General features: G+C 47.7%; 3 protein-coding genes across 4 annotated transcripts in view; all 3 read right to left on the reverse strand.

Moving 5' to 3' along the window:
• The window catches only part of LOC311359796 (uncharacterized protein), a gene marked incomplete at both ends in the record, with an annotated part of 4,105 nt that extends 3,934 nt beyond the window's left edge, over positions 1–171 (reverse strand). Inside the window, one exon of the mRNA XM_084479832.1 lies at positions 168–171. Coding sequence (XP_084335958.1) covers positions 168–171 — 4 coding nt within the window. The remainder of the gene's footprint in view (positions 1–167) is intronic.
• Positions 172–1,202: 1,031 nt separating this feature from the next.
• On the reverse strand, positions 1,203–2,843 carry LOC311359960 (uncharacterized protein). The gene is made up of 2 exons (XM_084480024.1): positions 2,386–2,843; positions 1,203–1,501 (listed from the first exon to the last, which is right to left on the reverse strand). The coding sequence occupies exons 1-2, from the start codon at positions 2,659–2,661 to the stop codon at positions 1,238–1,240; spliced, it is 540 nt and encodes a 179-aa protein (XP_084336150.1). The 5' UTR covers positions 2,662–2,843; the 3' UTR covers positions 1,203–1,237.
• A 1,131-nt stretch (positions 2,844–3,974) lies between these two features.
• Positions 3,975–12,500, reverse strand: part of LOC311359958 (uncharacterized protein) — a 36,709-nt gene continuing 28,183 nt past the window's right edge. For both annotated transcript variants that reach the window (XM_084480022.1, XM_084480021.1), the window contains exons 7-9: positions 12,412–12,500; positions 11,063–11,200; positions 3,975–7,985 (exon numbers count right to left, since the gene is read on the reverse strand). The exon at positions 12,412–12,500 is cut by the window's right edge and continues 79 nt beyond it. In XM_084480022.1, coding sequence (XP_084336148.1) covers positions 7,308–7,985; positions 11,063–11,200; positions 12,412–12,500 — 905 coding nt within the window. In that variant the 3' untranslated portion in view covers positions 3,975–7,307. The remainder of the gene's footprint in view (positions 7,986–11,062; positions 11,201–12,411) is intronic.

Consider the following 12,500-nt stretch of genomic DNA (forward strand, 5'->3'; position numbering starts at 1 on the left):
ATTTCCACAGGGCATTTAGTTAATATACAACCCAGCTCGCTCTCTCTCTGCCTCTCTCTCTATCTTGCTCCCCCACACACATACACAAAGATAAACACCAGCCACCAAAAGCTGCAAATAAAATGAAGGACAGAGTGCGCATGCAGCGCCTGGAGCCTCTCCCAGACCCATGGGTTACATAATCACTTATCAACGCACAAGGCTTCAGCCTAGCATAGGCTACCATTCTTGCTGGCTGTGTGTGGTGTTTTCATTGGTCGATATCACTATGGAGGGAAAAACAGTCCCTAAGAGAGAAACATACGGGCTGCAAATTAAACCATGGACAAACACACGCACGTACACACACACACACACACACACACACACACGAACGCACATACGCTCACACAAGGGTGCTCGCACACACACACACACACACACACACACACACACACACACACACACACACACACACACAGGAGCACAAAAAGCCTGTTCTGCTTGACCTTAAGCCCTTGTCCAGCATCCACTAGGCCAGGGCCGGGCAGAGGCGAAAAGGTCAAAGGTTGAAAGCATTTAGGCTTTAAAAACAATTGGAAGGATCTGATCAATATGGACACGCCCAAAGCTTGCTGAGTGTAGCAGCCCTATATAAGCACCTCAGAGTGATTAATGTGCACGATTATGAGTGCAACCAGTATGTCTCTCTCTCACTCTCTCTCTCTTTCTCTGTGTCTCTCTCTCGCTTGACTTATTTTTTTCTACATATTGAGCAATCCTGCAATCCTTGTGCTATTCTTGAGTCCTGGCTCTCTCCGGCATATTTCAGAGCAGCCCTGGAGGGAAAAGCAGAACATGTGGCCGGTTGACCCACACGCCCCCTCACCATTCATATCCAAACCACTGTACCTCTCCAGCCAATGAGATGATCTCCATTTCTATCCACACATTTGTTCTGGAAACATGGATTTATTAAATATATATATATATATATATATATATATATATATATATTTATATATACATACAGTATATACATATTTACTCCCAGGATAGAAATGATCAGGGGTTGCGTGCCACAGTGCAGTTAAAATATACATGGCTATAACTCAGATGTGAGGTCTGCTTTTTCTCAATCATGGGCATGTTGCGCCAGTTGTTTACCGTAGAGTCAGTCAACAACTGAGCATCGGAAAGAGTCCTGACGGAGGCCTATGTACAGCTGGGAGATTGTGTGGCGGTAATAAAGCTGTCATTACCTGTGCCGCGGGACAGGGATGTAGGACGAGGGAAGCGACTGGCCCTCCGCGGGTGACACTATCTGCCCGTGAGCCGCCACGTGGATACCGTTGGCCAATTCCACCCGTTTCCCTGGGTTCCTGATGTCCAGGAGCATGAGGCCGTCTGGCAGCTGCCTGTGTACGGTGGGGCAGTGGGTTGGGCAGTGAGTGGGGCTGGCCCTCTTCAGGATCCCTGTGGAACCGGCTTCTCTTTGGTCCTTCGGGCCACTCAGAGCAACCTGAGAGAAAGATTTGGAGAAAGAAGGATCAACCACCGTGTATTGTCGAACTAGAGTGTATTTGGATTTGTATCAGAGTGCATGGTCGACAACAGCAAGTAATGTACCAGGCTTAAATGGGGTTTTGTGGGTACATTGTGAAACGTGGTGTCATTGTGTTAAGTTTAGAACAAGGAATCAGTTTTCAGGCCGACAGTAAAAAGAAAAAGTGGTATCCGTACATCCCTATTTTTTGCTGCATGAGGAAACCAGAAAAACCACACTTTTTCAAGTCCATCTTGAGTCAAAATCATCAGGCCCTTTCCTTTTTAAGGAAGACAATATTTTGTTTTTTTAAGTTTGATTCCTGTTCTAGAATCTGTATGTGTTTGTCGGTTTGCTGATGGAGGAGATTGACAGTGGTAATGTATTTCAGCGCCAGGGCCTATTCCTTTTTATAAATTATGTATAGTCAAATGCAGAACTACTTTTTCGGAACTTTAGTCCTCCCTTTGCTAGATGCCTCCCCCTGTATCTATGGGGGAGGGGAAAGTCTCTCAGTTTGAAGTCCCTGCCCCTTTCCATCTGCACTAAACTTTGCAGTTAGTATCAGTCGCCATTTAATAGTGCGTTTTATTTATTCTTTCAAACGGTTGTTGACAGAAACACCGGCCGGGAATAGATTATGCACATATTTCAAAGTGAAAAGAACACAACACACATGTCATATGGTATAAATGTGGCTTTTACGCGTTCAACGTTTTGCCAAATATGAAACGAGGGTTAAAGGCGAATAAGTTTGACTGAATAGCGGACGAGCGCGCAGCTTTATATATGGCACACTAACTCCAGGCCGATCCACCGACTATTGCGCACATATCCAACACGGTCAAAGCAGCACTTACTTTCTCCATGCCCTGCAACATTTCTCCTCCGGAAGACAATCCATTGGCTTTTCTTCCCTCTGCCACAGAACCACTGTCCACTACCAGTGTGTACAGCACGGATCCCATGTCGGTCTTGCGGGTGAACACCGCCGGCAGGAGACCGCTCTCCACCGCGGCGACACTCGCGTCGCACACAACCGAGTAGTCTCCGCGGCAGCTGAAATCGCCGTGTTTCGGCGCTCCGCCGACCCTTAATCCCACCGCGGCCGCGTCCACAACACGTTTGGAATTCATATTTTAGGCAGGACAGGTGGCTCTAAAGAAAGAAAAACTGCTTTCTAGAGAATTTAGTGCAAATGGAAATGAAATACATTTATCAGGATTGTCTCGAGGCTATTGATATAGGTCCTTGTATGATATATTCTACTCTACATAAAGTTTTCCAACACCACCACCACCCAGGATATCCAAGAAGCCGCCCGGTCAAGAGGATAAAAGATTGTTTTTGCCTCTTTCCTCCAAAAGAAGGCCACGCCCCCTCCAATTCATTCCCATTGGTCCGCTGTACACATAAACATTCTACTTTGGCACGCGTCCACCGAAAGGAGACAGCGGATTGGATGGTTTGCTTCTGTCAATCCCATTTTTTCTCTGTAAAATGTGGGTGTGTCGTTCAGTTTTACCGGCCGGTGCCTGTCGGGTTTTCAGGGCTGCTACTAGTAGGCCTGAACTAGGAACGAAATGACAAGCCCTCGTCCATGTGCAATAGCGCGATACCCATCGTTAAACCACAGTGTGGCTTGTATTGCAACGATTATACGATTACATAATGTCTAATGACGTACTCATGTTTAAGTAGCCTTGCACACTTCCACATTTGGTACATTGGTAACACACTTTACAATAAGGGTAGGAACATAATAATTAACCGTTAATTAATATTAGTTAATGCAGTAATAAACATTAGCTAATTACTACAAAAAATGTACTAATGCTCATGTTTTCTAGTTGTGTTTGTGTTAACTAATGGTGTTCATGTTAACTAAGTAGAATAGTGAATACAGTGAATACATATATTTAATGTTTCCTATACCTAACCCAAACCCTAACCCACAACACGGATATCTAATAGGCCAGTGCAAGTGTGACAATTCAGTACATCCTGCCCTAAATCTCCTCACCTTAGCCGAACCCCTATACATACGATATAGTGCTAATTACTGCATTAACTAATGTTAATAAATGGTTAACCAATGTACCCTTACCCGGTTAAGTGTTACCGTTACATTAAACTGAAATTGGTTATATGGGCGTTTATCCACTGTTTGAATTGTATTGTAGGCCTTTAAAGCTTTAGTAATGTACTTCTGTGACATATTTACACCTGCAAATGTGCAGATAACCATCGACTAAGTTGTTTAGTAAATGAATGTGTTTTGGCAAGGTAAAACAACTTTGACATAGCCTCTAGTTTGTTTCCCCAATGTCCAGTTTTCCCTTTGTTGAATGCCTAGGCCTTACTATGCCTGTGTGTGCTTATTGACAAACGTCCATAATGACCATTTTCCAAATAAATGTGATAGAAATAAATACTCATTTTTAAATGTGCCACTTTATTAAAAAAGTAAAAACTCACTTTGATATTTTATGAAGGTTAATATAAAACATTACAATCTTTTGCATATATGCACTGTCACACAATATTTTGTATTATTATAATTATAATTATTATTTTTAAATAAACCCTGTGCTTTAGGAACATACAACATTAGAGCTGTCACAGCAGTATCTTTCTAATAATGTCTGAATACAACAATATCTGCATCCGCATGGAAAGCCTGAAATATGATGTATCCACAAAATACAATGTGTTATAGCCACGTTTTTTATACCAAATATACTGTAAACTGTGTGTTACATCAGAACATTGTCAACATCAGAAAAGCAATATTTTACACGTGTCATAGGCTACTATTATTTTCATGTGTGCTATTCATATCTGCCTTGGTCCAATGTATTACAACGACTGTGACGGATAGGAATCCAGTAATGGCAGTCTAAGGGACGGCTGAACCAAGTGCTTCTGAAACATCTTTAGCGGTTAGCATTTTTATTTTTCTCCTTAGTCGGGTAATTGATGCATCGGTGATATTAGCCTGGGGTTGAACTGGCCAGCGGCCCGCTATTCCCGCCATAGCCCCCAGTATAACTGCCTCCGAGTCCCCCAGAGACGGCCACTATACAGGAGGCCCTCCCTGTCACTGTGCAGCGGTACGGAGCAGAAGGACCATGGGGAGGGGCAGAGAGAAGAAAGAGGGCTATTATTATTATTAGAGGATGGACAGACCTGGAAAAGGCGGAGGGGGGGGGGGGGGGGAGATGACCAAGCACCAGTATGCTGTTGATGCTTTATTCCTTTTTTTCAAAAACAGCCAACCAGCAGTGGTTGCCATGTGTGTGTGTGTGTGTGTAGGCACATGAGAATGCATGCACACGGATGTAAATGGGGAGGTGCATCTGGGCCTTTGTCCATATGCAGGCTGTACTCATCCTCTCCTTCTCCCATCCTCTCTCTCTCCCTCCCCTTAGCCCCTTCTACACCCAGGCAAGCAACTACTCTGAGCATCCCCTGCCTTTCTCTTTCCCTCTCTCTCTCCATCTCTCCCTCAATATATATTTTCCAATATCTTTCCCTTTTTTCCATCATCTATTTTAATTACACTGGAGAATTGAATGATGGTGACAAAACAACACAGTAGAAGAGATAAAAACAACAAAAGATCAAGTAGGTATCACAATATTCTTGATATTTTCATGTCCACGTGTTAAAGCATGCAATGTATTTTCTTCAAGCAGAAATAATTGCACCGACAACAAAAAAATTAACAGTTTCATGGCAGTGGCATGAGCTATCCAAACAACGGCAACAATAGGTACGGAAAAATAAACAGTGCATTAGGAAAATACAGAGTGCATTTAGATATGTATTTATTTTACATATACTTTTTTTAATTTTACTTCACGTAGTACCATTTATAGATTTCAGGAAACTTTTTTTCTTTCTCAATCTGTTTATATCTTATTATGGGTCTTTTCTACTTCACCGCTGAAGAATATATATGTGTATATATATATATATATATATATATATCATTTCTTTTCATCTCTCAGCTTGCAAGTCATCCATGGCCCACTTCAACTCCCAGCACTCCCCGCCTCTACAACTGTTTTTTTTCCGTTTCCCTCCATTCTTTATTTTTTTTCAAAGCGCCATGGCAAAAAAAGGAAAGAAAGTGTTTACACTGAACCAGAACTCAGAGCAGAGGCGGGAGAAGTATCAGGGTCAGAAGGCAAGGGCTGTGCTTTCCAAATAGGGTTCGCTGGTGATTTTCTTTAGGCCTGCACCATTGATTTAATCCTTTTTTCACCGGTCGCTACTCAGACCACGACTCTTATCCCAGCTATGGCTACCTATCTACCAGTTGTGCTCTGCAAGATGCCCTACAAACAGTACTGTGTCCTGCAGCCATTAGCCACTCATACCTGCATCTGTCAAGGGCCCTACTCATTCAGTCTCGTTTTGGTTATAAAATCAAGTGTTTGCAGTTAGAGATTAAATCATGGACTGCAAGTCAAGTATGCTATTATTGTTATTATTATAACTGTGTTGTTGATGCTAATTTTGTCCTGGCATTCAGCAAACACTCAGTTTCATCTCAGTAAGTTAAGTGCAATCAGTTGTCCAACCAGTGTCCTCTGAGGACACATCTCCAGAAATCCCCTCAGTCGTCAAACCTCACATTGTTTTGCCCATCTCTGCCGAACGAATGTGTGGCACTAGATGTGTGTGCGGTCATCTTGTGAAGCAGTACAACTTTGGTATGTCCATGGTTTATTCTGCCATTTCTAATGACCTAGGGCATAGCCAGGTTATCAGAAAGGCTTGATCTTTACCAATTGCCAAATATTGCCCATGTCGGGTGGTGGTGTATTGGTATCAGTGACCTGGTCATCGTGCAGTAGGTACAGGAGCTTGTCATTCGCTATTCAAACAAGACCCAGTGCCTACGTCCTTGGGTAGGATGGAGCAGAGAGACACAGTCTGCCCGGCAACGGGCCAGTGATGACAGAGAACCTGTTGGGGATGTTTGCTTAGGGAGAGCTAAGCACAGCAAATATCTGCACCGTCCATCTGTTTAAATTACATAAGCTCCTGTACATTGAAATGTCTATGGAGTGTGTGTATGTGCATGTGTGTGTGTGCGTGTGTGTGTGTGTGTGTGTGTGTGTGTGTGTGTGTGTGTGTGTGTGTGCGTGTGTGGACGATGTTATGATTGTACTGCTCCTGCTCAGAGTCTGCAATCCCTGATGCGACCAGCATCGATTGTTGGGTCAGGTCTTGTATTTTCATGCACGTTTCTTTTCTTTGTGTTACATTTTCGGAGTGTATGTTTTTGTACACAACGTGTGCTCTTTTTGGGGCGTAACATAGTCATACAAAAAAATAAATATATAATAAAAAACGATACACAAACAGGTACGGGCGGTGTCTGGTACGATGTGCGGACGAGGAAGATGTTACAGGGCAGGTTTCTCCTGTGTCAGATCGTATTTTGGTCCATTTCTGTTGAAACTTGACTTAGGCTGGTTCTGTGGTGCAAAGCAAACAAGCAAAGTCCAAACCTGAAATAGGACCCTGTTTTGAAACGGAAATCATCAACAACCCCCCAAAGAAAAAGTACCATCGTATTTTTGTTCTTTTTTTTTTTTGGTCTGTTTGACCAGTCGCTCAAGGTCAACGGCACGGCATGAAAATGTAATCGGGGCCCGTTAATAAAAAGTGAGCCCCGACAGTTTTATAGGAACACGTATTCCTTCGCCCTCCCTCTCTCCCCTCCCTCCCTCCCTCCCTACCCTCCCCCCCCGCGCTACCGGCCCCGCTACAGTCCCGTCACGTACATCTCCATCCCGTCGTTGAAGGTGAAGATGGTGGTGGTCCCGGAGCTGCCGCCGCTGCTGCCGCCGCCGCCGCCACCACCACCACCGCCGCCGCCGCCGCCGCCGCCGCCGCCACCACCGCCGCCCGGCTTCACCTCGCTGATGCTCTCGTAGAAGTTCTCGCCGCCCGGCGGCGCCCGCGGCGGCGGGGCGGGGGACCCCGAGCTCGCCGGCTTCTTCGGCACAGGCGGCGCAAGCGGCGGCTGCGGTACGGGCGTGGGAACGGGCTTCTTCCTCTTCAGGGTGGCGCTGCCGCCCGCGGGGCTGGCGCTGGCGGCCGGCGGCTCCCGCTTGCGCTGGGGCTCGATGTTGCCGTAGGTGGAGTCGGCGTGGGGGTCCGCAGTGGCGGCGGCGGCGGCGGCGGCGGCCGGAAGGGGGGCGACGGGCGCGGCGGCGGCCACGCAGGCCGACCAGGACCTGTCCCCGCCCATCCCCGAGGGCTGGTAGCAGGGGTCCTCGTGGGAGCGGGCCTGGGCCTGGACGCCGCGGCCCCGGCTGCACCCGTTGCCCCCCCTCCCGCTGTCCCCGCGGAACGAGCGCGGGAGGGTCTTGGCGCCGTTGTAGTCCCCCGGGGCCTTCTTCTTCGTCGGTTTGCACACCGTGGAGTAGGTGTCTGCTATCTAACACACACACACACACACGTGCGCGCACGCACACACCAGCACATGATCACACACGCGCACGCACGCGCACACACACACACGCGCGCACACACACACACACACACACACCAGAACATGAACACACAAACATGAATACACACACACACACACACACAAACACAAGGAGAGGGTCAACTTAGAAACTGGAGTATGGTGCTGTTAATATTGAGCTACATGACTAATCCACTTAGACTGAGAATGTCGTATAAAGAAGCCAATAAACTTCAAGCAAACTTCACAATCCAGCTTAACAGTTACCACCTTAAAAAACAAAACAGTGTTGGTGAATAAAAGAGAGAGGAGGCACCGGTTTGTGCGTGTATCTGTGTGGAAACGTCCACGTGTGTGTGTGTGTGTGTCTCTGTATGTGTGTGTGTGTGTGTGTTTGTGTGTGTGCAGAAACATGTTCACACAGCATGTGTGGACAGAGCTTGCTCTGTAACCTGACCTACTTTGACAGAGCAGGATAAGACAAAGTAAACGCTGTTATCAGCCCGTTCAGGTCACTGTGGCGAATACTGGAAAGACCAGTTAAATTGTCACCACTCCCACCGCCAGCGCCGGTCCCAGAGCAGCAGGGTATGAGATCTGAGTGACATCCACCTCCCATAAAACAAATCCTATTATAGATGCGAATGAAATGTGATGCTTTACTTATTTGGCGTGAAATTAAACCTGAGATTATGGAGTAAGATTATGGACTTGAACTTTATTAGTGTCCGTGCAGCACGGTTGTGATGTGTGGGTTTGTCTGTGTGTGTGTGTGTGTGTGTGTGTGTGTGGACAGACCTGTGCATTGGTTTCAGTAAAGCTCTCATCACTATTGGACGGTTAACACTCGTACCTAGGAGGTATGTGCGAGGTCTCGTGGAGAATTCACCCCGGGCGACACGGCGACCTCTGGTATTTGTGTCAAAATTCCATATGGGAAGCCCGTGTGCAAAGGATCATGGGAAATTGGTCATGTTTATCTTGCGTGTTCATTACCAACTGCTCTGCTCTTCTGCTGCTGAAAAAAACGCTGGCCGTGCAAATCTCTCTCTGTCTCTGTCTCTGTCTCTGTCTCTCTCTCTCTCTCTCTCTGTCTCGCTGTCTCTCTCTGTTTCTCTCTCTCTCGCTGTCTCTCTCTCTCTCCGGCAAACATCAAGCCACACTTATAAACTGCCCCCACAAATCTCTTGTGCGACCTTTTCAGATAAACAAAGAGTCTGGCTGTGTGTGTGTATGCATTTGTGTGTGTGTGTGTGTGTGTGTGTGTGTGTGTGTATTTGGGGGGTGTGCGAGCGTACGTGTGTGTTTGAGCGTGTGTGCTTGAGCGTGTGTGTGCGCACGCAGTGTTTTGCAGCCTACTGCTGCAGCAGAGGAAGGAAGTCACAAGATGAGGTGGATTCCAAAAACCCGGGGCTGCAGCTGTTGAGGAAGCCTGCGCATTGTGTGCTGTCCCGGCTCCGCCCCCCCACCCCGACCCACCCACCATATCTGCCGCCACTCTCCCGCCCCGCCCCCCCCCTCGCTCCCCAGCGACGTTCCGCTGTCACTCTGAATGTAGCACGCGGGGGAGGGGGGAGAGAGAGGGGGGGGGGGAGAGGGTTCAGGATGTCAAATGATAGTTCAACCCGCAGACCAGATTACCTCGGAAACCTGCGACGACGGCGACGAATATGCGTGTAATCGACGACATGAGTGGAAAAAGCCGCCCGGCAACATGTCTGCTCTCTGGGGGTGGGTGGCGGGGGGGGAGGGGCGGGGCGGTCAGCAACGAGCAGTCGGTGTCTATGGAGTCGTGTGATTGGCCAGGGAGGGACAGCGCCTACTTACAGCATTGGAGGAGTTGCCGTGGGGGTGTGTGGAAGGCGAGGAGGTTGTTTTTTTTTTTTTTACGTGGGAGGGAGTTTTTTTCTTTTGTTTGTTCACTTTGTCGCCGCAAACTGGCTAGTTTTATGGTTATACTGGAGTGACTGTGTAACGGTCGAGAGATAATGGCAACGAGTGGCAACCGTTGTCCAAAAGGAGCTTTACACACAAATGAACACGTATAGAGCAAGAGCACAGAGAACGAAAGAGAGAGAGAAAGGCAGAGAGAGAGAGCGGGAGCGAGAGAAAGAGAGAGAGAGAGAGAGAGAGAGAGAGAGAGAGAGAGAGAGAGAGAGAGAGAGAGAGAGAGAGGTAGAGAAAGAGAGAGAGACAGTGAGCAAAGAGTGAGCAGGAACGCCAGGCAGAACTTGAGCTGGAGGGAGAATGTGGAGTGCAATGGAGGCCAGCTGTGAGCGGTTTGATTTACGGAGGCGGAGTCAGCCCGTGGACAGTTAACCCTTCCTCTGCACTCCCACAGCGGTAGAGCCACAGGGCTCAGACCCAGGGGCAGGACGAACCACACTGAGAGACCAAGGACGCACGTGTGTCCGTGGACGGTGCATTTAGTCTTTTTGCATAATGTAATGTCCGGCTAATTATTTACACAGGACCGCTCGTTTCCAAGCGATACACATGAAGCAATACATTCAACGCTTTGTCTGTGCTTTGCTGCAAAAAAAAAAACGTGACTGTACGCACTGATCTGTCCGGGCGCCGCGGCGCTCTAGACAAGACAGACAGACAGACTGTCAGACGGTCTTGATGGTGTCGGTTGTAAGGGAAAGGCGCGGGCGGGGGAAGGGGAGTTGGGGTCAGAGTTCACAGGGAGTGGAGGAGGGACAGAAAGATGGTGGTGGTGGCTGTGGATGTAAGGGAAAGGGAGGGGGGGGGGGGGGGGGTGGGGGGGGGGGGTTGGGTCGGGGTCAGGGTTCACAGGGAGTGGAGGAGGGGCCGGTGTGTCCCCTGCCTCCTGCGCTGTATCCAGACACCTGGCCCGACAGGTCACGGGGGCTAAGATGAATGGCCGGCTCAAACCGCTGACCACGGACCTATCAGCGCCACGAATACAAATCAAGTCTGCCTGTCTGCCTGTCTGTCTGTCTGGGACCTCCCCCCGCCCCCCCCCCCCTCCCCCCTCCCCCCTCCCCTCTCCCTAGTGTTTATATATACTGTGAAGATACCTCCTTTGCGGTGGGCGCCGGTGGCTGTCCTGTCTTCCTCGTTTCTGGCAGGTGTGGGGGCGCGTGCAGGGTGATGATGTCGTGGTCCTCGGGGGGCTTCCAGATGTACTGCTCCCCGTTGCCAATGAAGACGGCCTCCTGGGGAGGGGGGGGGGGGGGGCCAGGAGACGACAGGGGGTTGGTGCATCCGTCGTGAGGGATATGACAATGAGTCACAACAAACACATGATCCACAACAAACAAGTCAGACACAGGGCAGCGCGGCATTGAGTCACGGTGACAGAGCGAAGAAGGGGAACTGAAGAGACCGCTATTCTATTGCGGTCGATGTGCTGTGTGTATGTAGGTGTGTGTGTGGAGGTGTGTGTGTGTGTGTGTGTGTGTGTGTGTGTGTGTGTGTGTGTGCGTGTGTGTGCGCGTGTGTGTGCGTGCATGCGTGTGTGTGTGGGATGGGGTGTACGTGGATCTGTGTGTATTTGTGTGTGTTGTGCGTGGGCTTGTGTTTGTTTGTGTGTGTGTGTGTGTGTGTGTGTGTGTGTGTTCGTGTGTGATTGTGTGTATGTCTGTGTCTGGGGGGTTAAAGCATGTGTATGTGTGTGTATGTATGTGTGTCTTCTGTTAATATTTGTCCTGAAATGTGTGGGCTGTGGAAGCCTTTATTTGCTGTGTTTGCTTAATCGTCACTGTTCTTGTTTCACCTCCTAAGTGGGTTTGTGTGTGTGTGTGTTGTATTGCATAAACTGAATTGTGCAAATTTGTTGGCTTAAAAACAAATTAAATTGATTCCTAAAATTGCGACCTTATAATCACCGCCCCATCATTGCCAATGCCAACATACAGTATGTGTTTAAAAAACGATTGTTATTCCTTATTAGTATATATATTATTAGTATTCCTTCTGCACAGTGAGAGTGATTTATAGTCAGCTAGACTTCAGAATGCATACACACACACACGCACACGCACACACACACACACACACACAGAAACACACACACACTCAAACACACACACAAACACAGACACACACATTCTTGAGGATTTTATAAATTATAACATATATATTTTCACAGTTGTTTTTGAAAACATTGTTGACAGAGATGAAAAAAAATATATAAATTACAATAGCCGTGCAAGTTCTTCATGGCCAAAATATATATAATTTGAATAATATAGGCTCATAATTCAAGCTATATAATGAAGGCAAGTGAGCAATCAGTGCTAGTTTGTTCTGCAACGTTTGGAGGCAGTGCCACCTGCTGGTACGATTGAGAATCACATATTTCAATTTGCCACTATTCCAATGAACCAATGTTTAAATGGACAGTATTGATCCAGGTGTCTCCTACCTTGGGAAAGGAGTGCAGATGAAACGGCTCCAGCGGTTTCCTTGGTAATTCCTGACTGCGATGTAGTGGAGGAGGAGGAGGATGGGCAG

Source organism: Micromesistius poutassou (assembly GCF_964030765.1).
Source record: "Micromesistius poutassou genome assembly, chromosome: 15".
NCBI lineage: Eukaryota > Metazoa > Chordata > Actinopteri > Gadiformes > Gadidae > Micromesistius > Micromesistius poutassou.

Bases quoted from the DNA above. Each gene is read 5' to 3' on its own strand.
- LOC311359960 (XM_084480024.1), bottom strand. From the start codon at position 2,661: ATGAATTCCAAACGTGTTGTGGACGCGGCCGCGGTGGGATTAAGGGTC. The intron at 1,502-2,385 runs GTAAGTGCTGCT...TCTTTCTCTCAG, and splicing joins TGTTGCAGGGCATGGAGAAA to GTTGCTCTGAGTGGCCCGAA.